The sequence below is a fragment of the Pyrgilauda ruficollis genome, unplaced genomic scaffold (assembly GCF_017590135.1).
Source record: "Pyrgilauda ruficollis isolate IOZ18807 unplaced genomic scaffold, ASM1759013v1 scaffold2, whole genome shotgun sequence".
NCBI lineage: Eukaryota > Metazoa > Chordata > Aves > Passeriformes > Passeridae > Pyrgilauda > Pyrgilauda ruficollis.
In genome coordinates this window covers 8285649-8302100 of record NW_024519206.1, presented here as the reverse complement: position 1 = coordinate 8302100, position 16452 = coordinate 8285649, and the positions used below count along the sequence as shown (strand labels likewise).

The window sequence follows — 16452 nt, the reverse complement described above, 5'->3', positions numbered from 1 at the left end:
GTATTTTTATACCAATTCATAACTTCTCAGCAATTTAGCAGCAGACTTTCTGAAATGACTTAATTATAGCAAGGGAATCAAGTGGGTTTTTGGAGGATTGCTTCCTTTCCAGACCAAGACTGTCTTTTCTCTGCTTGGGATATGGGAGCTACTCTCAGTTTCTTTCACTGCTAGAGCCCATGGGCTTATCTTGTTAAAGACCACATGCATGTCCTTCTTCTGGTAAAAGTAAATCAAACAACAAATTGTATAAGCAAGGAGGAAACTGGGGGCTACCCTTATTTTTTCCTCTAAATAAATACAGCATGCTAAAAAATGTGGCATAAAGAAAAGCATCAATAAAGGAAAGACATCATCCTTCAGTTTGTAACTCAGATGGAGACACCAAGAGGAAAAAGGGAATTCATTCACAAAGCTAGTGTCTTCTGGGGCCCCACAGGAATTGTACTGCTGAAGATACAAAAACAGTTTGATGGGGAAGTCTGACTATTTGACCAGTCAGGCAGTGGACTTACTCCAGTAATCCCTACTCTATGCAATCAGTTAGAATTTGTCTTGAGGGGCCAAGTATGTATATATTTCAGCTCATTAGATGTTATACAACGCCATGCATAAAGTGTGCAGTACTGTGCTATTCAAAAGGCACATGGGTTGAATTTCAAGAGGCAATTATTCAGTGGAAAAAAATGAGCATCTCTTCGTTCAATTAAAAACAGAGTTTAGCACGCATCACTAAGGACAACTAATTCCTATTTGTAGGTCCCTTTTAATGTTCACAGCTGGCAGGCAGTAAACCTACATTTTCTTAAGGAGTTTCAGATAACTACTCATTCTAGTTATTACAGTTTAGTTCATTTAAGTTTCTAGAATAACTATGGTTAAGTTATATCATTAACATAATACCTTGTTAAATATACACAGACTGGACACAGCACTGATGAGCAGGAACTCCCGAGACTTTTCCCAGGAAACATTTATCAATACATGACCTGAAACTTCGAAGAGCACATTTGAAATTAATTTTTTTTACCTCTTTAAAAAGAGGTAACTAATAAATTAAACAATTACAATGACCAAGATCTGATAAACAGAATTAGCTTCTAGTTATCTAGCTGGATCTCCAAGACAATTCACAAAGCAATCATTTTTTAAATGAGTGGCTTATGAAATCATGTACGCAGCAGAAACTGTTCAAACAGAGCTGAATTATTTACTCAGGAAAAACAAACAGTGCTAGGACTAGCTAGAACTGTAAACATCTACAGAACTCAATCATACACGTCCTATTTCCTGTTTGACTGTATCTGTATTCTGATAAGGCAAAACTAGGGCATTTCTGCCATTGGCAAACACACACAGGAGGAAAACTGCTGAGTCACAAGCAGCACAGACAGCAGCAAAAACCATTCCAGTATTAATACATTATTTGTACACGTTTTTAATGGGCATTCATACTGAAGCTTTAAATAACTAGGACATATTTCTAAGGTCATAGGCAAGCAAACCATACTTCTACAAATTCAGATGGATGAATCATGAAACCCATGGAAGACAGATGTTGAGAGCCCAGTGCAAGCTCTAGTTATAATTCTCCACTCAAACTGCCATTGGAGGAGGGAACAACAGTTGTGGTGATTTGCATTACAAAACCAAAAAGCTCCAAATCACATTAAGTGCTACAGTACAGCAATAATGTTAGCAAAGATTACAAGACATGGAATATACAAGGCCAGAGAAGCCGTGGCACTTCCTGAGGTTAGGCTTTTTATCTTGCTACCTGTTCTAGATTTGAATGCCATACAACGGTGTCAATCTCCAGAGCACTGATGTTGCTAGAACAGGGTAAATCATATTTCTGACCTTGCAAATAAGAGTCGGGAATCCACAGTAAAGCCCAGAACAGTGTGCTTAAAACTAATCTCCCTATTAAAAAGGCCTACAGAGAAATAGCAAATGCTCTGCATACTGGGACAGGGTTTTTAAGTAATTTTACAGCAACTTTGTGGAACATAAGAGGCTCCTACAGTCACTTTTCATATGCCTTTGATTAAATAATACACATAGGGCAGAGAAGAAGAGATAACCTTTCATTTTTCTTTCTTGCAAAGGGAGTTCTAACAATGATTTACATCAATCACTGAAATACCAGAATGAAATAGGAAAAGAAAATCCAAATAACATATTAACTGTTAGCATTTGTACCTGGTTTCTCCTCTTATACTACAAATACAATAACATTTTAAGTTTTTACTTTGTTATATAAACAGAATTTTCAATCTTAGATGTTCTGTTTGGGTTATATTAAATTGCATCAATCCATGGGGGTATAGAGCTGCCCAGCTGCACCAAACACTTAGTGACACAGCACTCCTAAAAATAAAAGCTAAGATTGTGGAAACATACATATTTTGAGATTTAGAGTGATGTCACAGCTACATGGCTCTAATCATCATTTTTGAAGATCAGAATTTAGGACTTCAAAGCTTAAATCCCTACTTATCATCTGTTACGTAAAATACAGGCTAAAATAGTCTGTAGCAGACAGTCCCAAATGGTCAGTGTGAATCTCAGGGGATTGGAGGCAAAGGGGGAGGTTTGGAGAAAAAAAATTTAAAAAAAAAAGAGAGAAGCAGTGAAAGAACAAGCATGGATTAGAAAATAATATGAATGGTATGGTAGTCTGATACTGAAATAACTATACAATTCCAAGATTCACATTTTCTATTAATTTTGTATTTGGGCCAGGGGGAATACAGTACAAAAGGAAACAGAGTTGGTTTGTTTGGGTTGGGGGCTTTTTCCCAACAATTTTTTTCCTCCAACTCTCAGACAAGATTCAAAGAATTGCATTCAAAACTGTGAAAATTACTTCATGTTCATGGCATAAAATACCAGATACAGGAAAGGCAATTAGAGAACAACCAAATTATGGGGTATTTTCTACCTTGGGTGTAGAAAAATGGGTCAAGACAGTCATGAATCAAGTAATTCTAGCCAGGCCCCCTAGAAGCTGCTGGCAGCAGCAAACTCCTATGCAGCATCCACATAAACACACAAAGGCAATAAGTGCAGCCTAACTCCACTGCTCTACAGGGATGTAGCTTTTCCTGATGTGGAGATCAAGTATTTATGTATGCAGCAACATGAGCAGGGAAAGGAGGTATAACATGAAAGGGAAGTCACACCTTCAAAAAATACATGAGGCAAACTACATTGGACACACACAGCAGGCAAAGATGGCAACTGTCTAAAATAACAGCAAGTCAGGACAGAGCTACTGTATTATCCTGGTCTTACTGGGCTGTGATTTAATAATTTTTGTGCTTTCAGGTTTCTGCTCCAGACCACCACCTGACACTTGGCAGAAAGGCTATCTATATCTGCTAGACTGGCAAAATGTTGCTGCCCTTCTCATCATGACAGAATAAATACATTGTCTCCCACTTTGCCTGACCTTCCCATTTCTACATCTTAGCCATATTCTCCAGAACAGAAACCACAGGCAGTCTGTTCTCTCCAGCACATAGCATGATAGAACAGTGGGCATGACAGGAAAAATACATTATCAAAAAATATATTTTATGTGATGACAATGGCTGTACTGCAAATTTAAGCCATACGAAGCCAAGGAATGTGTGTTAATTATATTATAAAGTTAAAGAAAAAAGGCAATGCAAACTTAGTGGAAAAAATAAATCTTAATTATTTTGTTATTGCTATGCTTGCCAGAATCCCTAGCATCCCACATAAGAAACCAATTCTAAACTAATTTTGAGCAGAAACTTTCTTCTTTAAATGCAAAATACTGCCCAATAAGCAAGAAGGGAAAAAAAACCCAAATACTTTAAACCACAGGAATTCTTAGCGAAATGGATGAAAGGACAATTAATAAGCAACATGTTGATTTTTGTTTCTAACGTATTGATACACACACATAGCACAGCTACTTCATTTTAGATTCTGCAAGCCTCTCCTTTATTCTCAGTACACCTTTAAAAAGAAAAATCATACCCCTAACATTACAAAAGTGATCAGTCATAAAAACTCTACTTTTAACCCTTTAATCTGTTTCACCAAAATCCCAAGAACAACTATGAATGCTTTTCTTTACCACAGTAAAGTACTTAAGTGATTATCAATTAATCATATAACCAATGACCAAAGCTAAAGGCAAAAGGGCTTTTTCCTTTAGTATGCATGGGGAACACAGGCTATGCCTAAATGACTGTCCAGTTGTGCTCCAGATGCTGAGCTCGCACTAACCTGCATCTACACAAAGAGCTGTTGTCCCACATTCTACTTTATATTTTTCACTGCTGAATGCACACATGCATGGGCACTTAACAGCAAAATGAACTGAAGTAATACCAGGACAACACACAAAGTCTTTAGTGATTGTCAGCAGACACCTGTCTGATTCATCCCAGTCTCTTATATATAAAAAGCTTGCCTTAAGCCACTTTCAGAAAGTATCTTACATGCACAAAATAAACACTCCAGCAGTGATTTAAGCTAACCTGCTTGACTTTGAGGACTACTAATCCACTTTAGTACAGCAGGTAGAAGTGCACAGCTGAGAAGTGACACCACCCTAAACCACTTTTTAGCTTTGACTTGCCGCACAAGACTTAATAAAGAAACAGACTTGAGAGTCACTATTTTAATCCACTACTACAATTTCCTTCTTGAGTCAAGGTCAAATCTGCACATATAAAAGCATACCAGAGTGCCTGACATGGGCATACAGAAAGCCTGTTAACATCATGTGGACTTGAAACTAGCTTGATCACACTAAACTATAGTGTATGTAAAGAGCCACTTAGCAGCACAATAACTTCATTAACAAAAGACAACAATCAAAAGCCACTGCTTGACAGAATACAATCACCAACACGAAGATATTTTGAGGTTGTGGAATAGTAAAGTGCTACATCTATTTCCTACAACCTGAAATACAGCAAGCATGCAGAGGTCCACCATATTTCAGTAGGCACTATAGAAAAACTCACCTGTCTCTAGCTCCAGAAACATTCTGTACCACTCTACCATCTTAATAACTAGGGTCAAGTGAATGTGTTCTTTTATTTTATGCATATATATAATGTATACACACACACACATTTAGCTTTTAAGTAACACAAGAAAACCCTGTAGACATTTAAGTGAGGCACATTTATTCAAATTGATGTAACCCTTTGAGATGTCTTTCACGAAACAGTTCTTTTTCTCCCCACAGACTTCCGCCTTCAGAAAACAGACATTCACTCTAGATTATTTAAACTTGGAAAAATGCAAGTGTTTTCTTTGAAAAAAATATCTATTGTTACAGCAAAAACTTGGGTTTCCTTTCAAGCAAGATCATATGATTACACGTTTATATTTTACTTTCCGCAGGAATTTACACACCCCCCATTTGCATCCTGTTATTCATTTAGCGTTTCCCTTTACTTCAGCATGCTGCGTTAATAAAGTGGAGCCTTGGCTCAGCCTGGGCACTCAAGGTGACAATCAGTGCTCCCTCTTGCATTTGTCAGATTTATTCTACAGGGTTTTCCTGTAGAAATATATCCAACTACAAAAAACACTCTTTCAAAAAAGCCATTCTGAGAAGCACTGCACAGACAGAGCACGAAAATCAAACATAGGGCTTTTTTTTTTTTCCTAATTCTGTTCTTCAAAGTACTAATTTTTTTTTTTTTGGAAGGTGAATTTTACTGAATTAGATTCCATGTTATTTAAGGCAACTAAAATAGTATAAAGATCTAATTTTCACTCTTCTTTCTGTCAGTCAGAAATTGATTACTTTTGTTTATCTTCACTGAAGTCATCGATGTTAGTCTTTAAATACCTTTAGATGGAGACTGATACTAACCTGATTTGTAGCCCTACAACACAAAGATCTGAAAAGAAGTAGCAAAAAGACTTTTTCTGCTAATAAAATCCTTTAAGACAGCTTCTACTGAAGGTATCAATTCTTTTATTCCCTGTAGAGAAATCATAGCCTTAAATGTTATTCAAGGACCTTCAAGTACAAAGTAGGGGGGAAGAGGCAGGAAGAATAAAAATCAAGCAGTTCCATTGCACAAGAAATTGGGATGAGAAATTATAATTTACTGTTATCACTCCATCCCAAGTAAGACAAAAACTTGCAATCAATATTTCAGAAAACATCATTAAAGCAACCAAAACAAAACACATTTCACTGACAGGAGAACTTCAGTTTACCAAGACAACAGACAAGTAAAATAACTTCTTTTACAGCAGCCTACCTGAGATAACCTCTTGCAAAGATTTTCATGAAACTGAGGTGCCACGAGAATTCTCATTTGATGAGAGAAAATATTTGCATTTGAAAAAAGCACCACTAGAAATATTTGGCCAGCTCTAGCCTTAGAGCTTAGACTTAAAACTAAGAATTGTCCTGAGCAAGCACAGAAATCAAGACACTTGGATATATTCTTTAAACAATAAAACATAATATAAATTCATAAGCACTAATAAACTGAAGCCAGTTGACACAATAAATGAAAACAAACATTCTGTATTCCTTCAGGAAAATGTGGAACTATTTTAGACAGGTTTCTTGAATCCTTTCATCCATGTTTTGAAGGCTGAGACAACCTTAAACTGATGAGGACAGAAGTTATTTTAATCTAAGAAAGTTTAAAAACAACCTGAAATTTAATACCAACTTCATTGCAATCAAGATTCTTTAGCTACAGCTGATCAATACAATTTCATCTTCAATAGAATAACTGTAAAATCTCAGTGACTGATAAAACAAAAGGACAATTATTTAAATACAAGCTCCTTGCTTTATTCCTGCAATGAATAGGATCAGACTACTCCTGCTTTTGAAGAAACTGGCATGAAGCCAAGCAGTGCATCCCACCCTACAGAGCAGCTCAGGCAGTGAAGGACAGAGAGGGACAGGACTCCATGGCCAGCTCGGAGGTGACCAAGGACACACACTTCTGACCCCATGGCTACTCTCAGTGCTGCTGTACTACCCTGGCCAGGACTGGGGTCAGTGCACACCTGCCCACATAACTGGAGAACCTGAGCTGTCGCTTTAATGCCTCATGTCCTGCATTAATCAGGGTTTGGACATAGGAAAGATTTTGTCTCTGTTCTTTACAAGTCACCTTTGCAATAAACTGTAGGAAGGGACATTATCAATTACTTTATATCAAAGCAAAGTCATTGTTGATGAATCATTAAGCAAAATACAGCTGGATGGGAAGTCCTATAACATTTTTGAAACAGTAATAGTTTTACTAAGGCAATTTTCAGAGGGGGAAAAGAGAAATCTCTTGGGTATCTTTGACAGTCTGATGAAAAGGATTGGAGGACTCATTAAGGGCAATATTACTTCCAAATGCAAAGCTTTGAATGACTGGTGACCTAAGTGAAATATAAGTAGTTACATTTGGTTTCAAGAAAGCGGAAAGCTTACTTTACACAGTCACATTGTATATGTTCATGCAACTGGAGGATCCATTAAAATGCAGATAAATTTAACAGTTTTAAGCGCTTAAACGGCTGAAATCAACATACAGTGTAAACTGAATTTTATGACCAGTTCAATCCAAAATAAATTCCCAGCGCTTACCGTCAAAAAAACTTTTTGCTCTCAGGTAACTGACGCTAAGCCTAAGCACAGACAGCTTATCCAACTTGGCGATCACATCCTGAGGGAAAGGCAGCAGGCTCGCCAGGCGGTCCAGCTCCGCGTTCAGGCGGTCCCTGTGTCTCTTGGAGGGATTGGATTTGACTCCTTCAGCCGGGGACGGCTTTACACTGCGGCAGAAAAACAAACACAATGTAAATGCCAGCTCCTTTCCAAAATGAAGGCAAATATTTGCTGTGCCTAATGTTACATATTGTCTCAAACCAACAACCAAAATGTTTTCGCAAGTGACTTTGTTTCCCATTGGAAAAACAAACAAACAAAAAAAACCCAAAAAAAAAACCAACCTAAAATGGCCTAATATCCCCTCCAACACACACACTGTTAAATGAAGCAATCTGAGCTACAATGTCTACTTGAACTTTTGAATGAACATTCAAAACCTTTGAGATTCAGCAGTTTTTATAAAAATCTTCCTATGTTTTCAGTCAAACATCACTTGAGTTCCAAATGTTAGTATTCCAAATAGATGGATAACTTTCAGTAATATTTGTGTACAAATAAATTTGATGGTACACTTTTGCACTTCAATAACAATTTCTCACGGGTGTCCTTAATTTTTACCAGTTTGGAACAGGCTGGTATTAATTGAATATAACAAAAGTTTTAGTAACTTCCTAGGCATCCAAAACTGTACTAAAAACCATGAGATATAGCTCAGCCAACATGTAAAATTTTTGTAGGAAACACTGTGAGCTCATCCCTTAAGTCATCTTACAGTTGAAGGCACTTCATTTGAGTACAGCACAGTAAAAGCATGCCTTTGTACAGTACAAAGAACAATTTAAAAATCTCTGTGTTATGAATTACATAATGAAGTTTTTGTAAACTTGCTATTTTCCATTCATATCCACCCTGAGCTCCAATTCCAGATACTTGGATACTCACCCCTTCCCACATACACAGAAGTCTGGGAAAAGGTTTAAACCCCTACTCATTTAAATTACAACTAGTCATTACAAGCCAATACTGAAACCAAATAATTTATCTGTCTAAGCCATAGTACATTTTATGTTCTTTATTAAACAGTCTTCTAATTAAAGAGTGAGTCATTGTCACTTTTCCAGTACTGCAGTTCTACGTGAGATCTACAGCAGTTATCAATTTGTGCTGCTCTCACAGAAATGTTGGTTCTGCAAGATGCATCACTCAAAAATACTGAGCACAAAGACATTCAGCAGCTAATTTCTTCAGTATTTCATTTAATCTGCTCCCAACTGTCATCCTTACATCAATTACATGATGAGCAATTGCAAAAGCTCCAATAGTTATTTTTGCCACTGCTTGAAGTAAACCATAGAGAAAAGTAATTTCATCTTCTATTTTCAGTCAAATGAGTACTGATAGAGTGGACACTCCTATTTTTAGCTTGTTTTTACTTTATGTTTCAATTACACCTCTTGTTAGTTAAAAACCAAGCCCTTCTTTTTACAGCCATTGTTTATTCAATTGTCAAAAACTTGCACTTAAGCCTGGGCGCCTGCTCCCCAGCACTACAACTGCCCTTTTCCACATTAAAGGAGCCTTATGTGGAGCCTGGAAATGTGAAGACACCATAATGCAAAATGTTGATAACAGGCAGAAATATAATGCATCAGCAGAAATTACTTCCCAGATGGATAAAGTTAAACTGCTGCAGAGTAAATATTGTAAATTAGTAGTGCTTTAGCCTAAAAATATTTGAAATGTGGGCAAAACAGTTGAATCAAGAATTAGGAAAATTCTCTCTCTTTAAGAAAACCATAGGCTCATCATCAATGTCAATGGATGACTAACTACTTGGTTAGATGGGTGCTTCGGTCACAAATCATGACTTTGACACCAGCAGTTCACCATATTCCCAAGTGAACACTAAATAATTTAGCAAGGTTTTCTTCATATTCTCTTATGCTGGTAGAAAATTAATTTGTACAAGCCATATAATTAGCAAAACTTACATACAGCCCTAAAAAAGTAAAGTTAAAAATCATCAAACATCAGTAGAAACATTAAAATGTATTTCTTAAATATTTTTATGTATTAGACTGTTTCTAAACGTAGAAACAAAACAATGAATTTCAAATATTAAGCATGCAACAGTTGAATAACAACAAGTGAACAGCTAACTACTATCAAATCAAAGTGGTCTGCTTCTGAAAAGCAGAGGACCTCACAGAAACCATTTAAGACATGCAAAATTTACAAAATATATCAGCACTAAGTAACAGGCTTTTCTATCGTAACAACTGTCCCCTGCTTTGCTTTAAACTTGTAAATTGACCAAGCAGCTAAAAACTATATTCAACTTGCATTTATCTGATCAGATTGTCAGATGTGATTGTTTTTCTACTTTACATTTACTTTCTAAAGATTTCTCTCACTTTTATCTAGCTAAAAGCATTTCTGAATACTAAGTTACCAGTGTTTGCATCATAAGTGTTGCCATTTTCTCTCCCCCAAATCAAACACCAATTATCCCTAATTTTCCCCTTTGTCACCCAACTAAAATTAATTATATAAAAATGGATCCTTCAGTGATGAAGGGAATGAGGGCAGAAATGCCAGGAGCATAAGCAGCAACTTAACCATTTTCCATCCATTTATATAAGCCCTCGATGCTAAAGACAGCCCAGATTCAATGCAGAAAATTGTCTTCCAGGCAAATTTAGTGCTATGTCAAGATTAAATCCATGCATGTGCTATATTTAAAAGAAAAAAAAAAAAAGAAAAAGACTAAAAGAAGGAATGTATTTAAGCTGATCTTTCCATTCTTAATCTTCTACCTTTCATAGGAAATCTGAATTCTCTAACCAAAGGCCAGAGGTCTCTGTACACTCAGTGCCTCTGGACTTATCTACAATCCTTCTCACTCAAGAGCTGCAAGACAAGCAAGAACACTTAATTTTTTGATTTAACAATTTTTAAGGATTTCTCACCACAACACCAGGTGACTGCTGTTTTCACAGGTCTGCTACAGCATACTTAATCAGAAGTTTTCACTACACATGCTCCTTCACATGCACCTTCATAGACATTAACCCTACATGTTTAAAAACTGCACAACTACCTGAGTCTTCATGATTATCAAAAGGCCAAATTAAGTTTCAATATTTACATGCTCATTTGTATTATTTTAAAGGGAAATTTTAGTAGTTTCTGAGAAAATACAAAGAGAGAACAAGTTTATTTTGTTCAAAACAACATAAGACACTAGAGGAAAAAAAGTACAAAACCCAACAGCCAAGCACTGAAAAGCATGACACCTTAATAACAAGACACAAGTGTGAAATGAAATCAGAGAATAAATGAATGTGCAAAAAGAACACTACAGAGAGAGACACATTATAAAAAAAACAATTTGTTAAAAAACCCTAATTATTAGTTCATCAGCTTAGGAAAGAGGGATATAAGGAAAAACATACAAGACACCTAACTAGTAGATTTCATCTTCTCAGCTTTGAATATTTTTAATCTCATATTTAATAGTACATGCAATAACATGTTTTTTTCCTATACACAGGATTTCACTCAGTGGAGGCCAGGTACATAAAATCAGTTATGACACTAAGCAAGTAATAGAATCCTAAAAAATATATCTTTACTTACTTTAGCAACTAAAAAATACTTCTAAGCATTTGCTCTTGTTTCCCACACTGAATTTACAGTTACTGAAAATTCAGCTGATGATTTCTTTGGAAACAACAGATAAGAATTACAGACTGTCAACCTCTTAAAGTTATTGTCAGCCAATCTTAAAAGGGTAGAGACCCTTTCCAGTGGCTCTTTCAACAGAGACTGAAACCAGTCAAGATTCAAACTGCTGAAGGGATAAAGTTGTTTTATTAAAAAAAACTCAATCAGTGGCATGCAATTCATCTGATGCTGGACTACTATTTGTCATCCAGTAGCAAATAGTTAGTTCAGGTTGGTTCGGTGCATTAAGGATTCAACCAGAGTGATTGAAACATCCAGAATATCAATCAAGGATCAAGGTTTGACACTCAGTTTTAATATATTTCACAGCTTTCTAAGACAACAAGGCAGCATTTATTGGAAAAAAAGAAAGAAAATATTATATTGCTGCCTACTGACCATGTTACTTATATATGTATACCTCCCTTTGATGCAGATTCTCTTTCTAAAATGTATTCTTTTGCAAGAAACATGAACCAAAACCAGCCAATCAAAAAACCCACAAAACTTAAAACAAGTGACTTTTAACAGTAAAGTCACTTAAAACAGTGATTTTACTACCTGAAACATACAGTTACCTCTAGAATGACAAATTTATATATAAGAAGTTTATTCCATGTAAGACAACAGTCTTACTACCTCCATCTCAAATAAGAGGTGCAGACTGCTTTGTAGCAGATAATTCTTTACACAAAGAAATATTTCAATGATTATTTTTCTTTTCTGATTAACTTCCTTTTTGAAAGCTTATTCTGGCACTTTTTGTTTGTTTGCCTTGAATGAACACATAAATAGTTCCAATTTTTTAAATTAAAATGCGTGCTCTGCTTTCTAACACTACTAGGACTACTCATTATTAAAGATCAATCCGTCAAAACTCTGGAGTACTTAATGTCACAAATACATTTAAGATAACAAAGAAGAAAACCATAACATATATTTTTTTTTAATTTGGTCTACTAGATAAACAAATCATTATGCTTTTTGCCTCTGCATAGCATGAAACATTTAGAACTCCCCACCCCATTCCTTGTCTATTACATTTATCCAGTTATACAAAACAATTCTTATCCAAACACTGAAAAAAAGAAAAATAAACCAAATCAGAGCTAGTAGTCAGAATGACATAAAAACTGCAAGTTGGAGCTGTACTTATATGATACCTTTCATCTCATGTTAGAATCTGTCTGCAGTAGACCCCACTTCCATAAAACTTGCATTTTCTCCCTCCAACTACAATGCTACTATATTAGTTCACTTAATAATCAGTAGACAAAAGAAGTTCAACACTTGGAAAAAAAGACCAAAACAGAAAGCAGGGGCCACGCATTGCTCCCTAAGCCTCAGTGGGAGTGAAACCTCCCCCAGCCCTGCTGCCACCAGGGGGACTCACAGGGTTTAAACCTTAAAGAGGGAGGAAATTTAAAGAGTCCAAGGTAATGAGAAAGTGATTTCTGTAGCATATTACAAGCAATTGCAGTGCATGTGTATAGCATCTTTTTCTTCTCGCCCCTTACAGGAATAGATAGCAAGATGAATTGCAGGAACAACTGCCTATAGTGTTCCCCCACAACTGTGTTTCTTTTCCAGCTGCAATACTGTAATTCCCAACTGAATCAAAGAAGCACATTTCAACTCAGCACAGACAACAGCCTGTGATTCCCTCTCAAATTCAGCTCTCTACAGGGCACATAGTAAAAACTGGGAGTTGTAAGGAGAAAGTTTCTTAAATTGTTATAGAGTTATGACCATGGCTTTCATGAGTTATTTGTACCTGAAACAATAAGTATTTCTTCTGCTTAATTTTTTTCCCATGGCAACTATGGCATTATACTTAGACCTTCTTCCATTTCTATAAGCTGTTACACATCTTACTAATTATTATGCTCCATTAACAGGTACATATATGTCAAATAAAACATTAGAACTACCAACAGATATCATCTCTTCTACAAAAGATACTAGTCTCAGTATCACCTCTACCTTTTTCTGTTCTCTTATTCTTTCCTTTTTTTTTTTTTCCCTGAATAACTGAATTCTACTGAGGGGAGGAAAAACTTAACTCAAACAGATGAAAATGACAGTAGTGTCAAACTTTTATTAGCCAGCACCAAGTACATCTTTCCTCTTTCCTGCAACCATTTAAAAAAGGTTTATTGACTTTTTCACCTTTTTTTGGCCTAAAGGTATGGTCTGTATGCAGTTATTTGAGAAATCAGAGCCCTCTGAGCCACTAGGAATGTTCTCCAAGGCTTGCCCAACAGAAGCAGCAACCAAAGAGCATAAGGTATTTTGAGAAGAAAAAAAACCCACAGGAACATGATAAATGTGTTAAAAGCAAGATAAATGTCTTACATAAAAATAATTTCCAGTAATCCAAGCAAGATGGGTTAATAATTAGCCTCCATTTCAATTACAGGTGAACAAACTGTTTCAATATGAATGCGTTTACTTTGAGAAGAAACTTCTCCCTCTGATCCTAAGGCCAATAGATAAATAGTTCCCATTAGTAATAAAGCTTCAAGTTCAACTAATCAAAGCAGTTCAGCCAACTTACATAATAAGAAGATATAGGGAAAAGGATTACTTACATAGACACTACAGTCAGGTAAAACAAAAAGGTTTCACGTCCTCTATCCAAGACTAACCAAAATTTAATAATAACCTAGACATCTTACCAGCAAGGCAGAACACCTCACCTTTCACAATCAGAACCACTTGCCTCTAGATATTAGTAGGCTACAAATGCCACCAGTACATTTCATTTCCTCATGAACAAACGCTGATTTCATTCTCAAAAGTCCAAATCTACAGTGTGAATTTAATTAGGTACCACTACATTTTTTATTTGGAAATGAATGGTCAAAAAAGCAGGCACTGTTCTTTTCATAATTAATGCATTTTCTAACAGGGAGAATTATATATACATATATACACACATGTATATACACTTCTAGACTTTTTTTCCTAATTTGTGGGGTAAAACCCCAAGCTATGTACATGCATTCATTCTAACAACTCCAACCATAAAGAAACAAGCAGTCAAGCTAATTCCCTTCACCCCGAGACTGAGTTGTCTGCTGTGAATCTAAAAACATATAATTCACAATACTATTTCATCAAATATTTTCCATCCTCTTCATCTATACTTTTGTGGCCCTTGTAGTTATTTTACATCTACGGAAGTAGACCACAGAAATGCACTTGGGTTTTTTGAGCTTTGCTTATTTTTCTTGCAACTCGGTAGTTTACCTTTGCTACTTTTTATGACCTAGACATTCTTGACTTTCAGTTGAAAGTGCAAGTTAAGCATCTCTTCTAGCCTAAAAATTCCCCTCTCGTGAGAGCAACATTTTAGTGAAGCATATAAAACCTAGGATGCAAACCTAAAGCAGGTGCAGCAAACAAAATTACTCCGGCACTAAACTGTTCCCACAGTTTTAAAAATATAAATTAATAAACAAAAAGCCACTATTTAGTCAGGCTTTATTTCCCCCCCCCTCCCTTCCGACTGGTCTACAGCACTTGGGTTTCTTTTACTTGAGATAAACGCATCTCATGCGGTGCCGGGAGATTCAAGAGGAGGGTTCAAGCCCGGGGGTTCAGCCCTCCAAGGCAGGCCCTAAATGGATTGGAACCGGCCAAGCCTTTCCCGACTCCAACCCCGCGTTCCCCGCAGAGACACCTGAGCGGGCCGGCGGCCGCGCGGTGCGGGAGCGCGGCGGGAGCGCGGCCCCCGCCCACGGCACCCACCCCGGCGGGGCGAGCGCAGCCACCGCGCGGAGCCGTCACCTCAGATGCCTCCCAATCTAGGTCAGCCGGCTGCGCCGCGCTGCCGGCACCGCTCCCTCCTTCCACCGCCCCGACCCTCCGTGCCCCGACACTCCCTTCTTCTTTTTTTTTTCGGGGTGGGGGGAAAAACCCTAAAAGCAGTAAGAGTCCGGCCGGCACCCCGAAGCAGCAGCACTCCCGGCGCCCCTGCACCGCACCGCCCCCGCCGGGCCCCCGCGGCGCGGAGCGGGGCAGGACGGCGCGCCCCCGGGAAGCCCGGCGCTCGCTCTCCCCTGCTCGCCTCGCCCCTCGCCCGCCCGCGGGGCCGCTTACATTTTCTGCACAGGTTTCCGCCGCTTGCGACTGGCGTAGGTGACATTGGGGTTCATCCTGCCGCGGGCGCTGCCGGCCGGGGGCCGCCGCCCCTCCTGCCCGCCTCGCCCCGGCTGCCGGGAGCGGGCGAGCCCCACCAGCGCCGCAGCCCTCGCCTCGCTCAGCCCGCGGGCCCCGGTCCTGCTGCCCGCGGCCGCCCGGAGCTCGCTCGCTGTCTCGCTGTGGCGGTGGCGCCTTCCCCGGGCGGGCGAGGACGGGAGGCGGAGGCGCTGCGGGGCGGGTTCCCAGGTGATCGGCGGTGGCTACACCCACTCGCCGCCCCCGGAGGGCACAGGTATGGGGGCGGTCGGGGCTTTCCAGCGCCGCTCGCGCCGCGTCTCCCCGCCGAGGCGACGCCGTCTCCCTGTCGGCTCCTCTGCGGCGGAGGGAGGGTGCGCGGCGGGCTCTGCACCCCGGCGCGGCCGCCGTCTGCTGGCCGAGCGCCTGTCAGAGTGCGCGGCGCCGGGACCGCCCCGCACCGCCCGGCCCGGCCCCGCGCCCGCTCCCGGCCGGGTCCCGCCCCGCCCGGCTGACAGCCGCCACCGCCCCCTCGCCGGGGAGGCCCCTCACGGCGGCGGCGGGCGGAGGGAGCAGGGGCGGCCGCGCCGCCATGTTGGGAAGGTCACGCGAGGAGAGGGAGGTCCGGCGCGGCGACGGGAGCGCTCCGGGATGGGCTCGGGGATGGGGAGAAGGAAAAGCCCCCAGCCTCTGCTGGCCGGGGAGCGATGCGAGCGGGGCTCCCGCGGCCACTGAGAAGGAAGGTCAGCTCCGAGCGCTCATGTAGCCCCGATAACAGAAAATAATAGTAGGGAGGGGAAAAAAATTCACAGCGTTAAGACTGAAAGACAAATGACACCATCTCAGTGGCACCGTGAGGTCCGTGTCTGTCACTCCACCTCCCCCGTTCCCCTCCTCTTCCCGCCTGCGCCGGACTGACACCGTCAGAG

The 16452-nt window shown here is 39.6% G+C and overlaps 1 protein-coding gene across 1 annotated transcript in view; it reads right to left on the bottom strand.

Moving 5' to 3' along the window:
- AHR (aryl hydrocarbon receptor) overlaps nucleotides 1-15582 on the bottom strand; it is a 61711-nt gene extending 46129 nt beyond the window's left edge. Inside the window, exons 1-2 of the mRNA XM_041466394.1 lie at nucleotides 15467-15582; nucleotides 7613-7800 (exon numbers count right to left, since the gene is read on the bottom strand). Of these exons, the coding sequence (XP_041322328.1) occupies nucleotides 7613-7800; nucleotides 15467-15522 (244 nt within the window). The 5' untranslated portion in view covers nucleotides 15523-15582. The remainder of the gene's footprint in view (nucleotides 1-7612; nucleotides 7801-15466) is intronic.
- Between the last annotated feature and the right edge of the window lie 870 nt (nucleotides 15583-16452).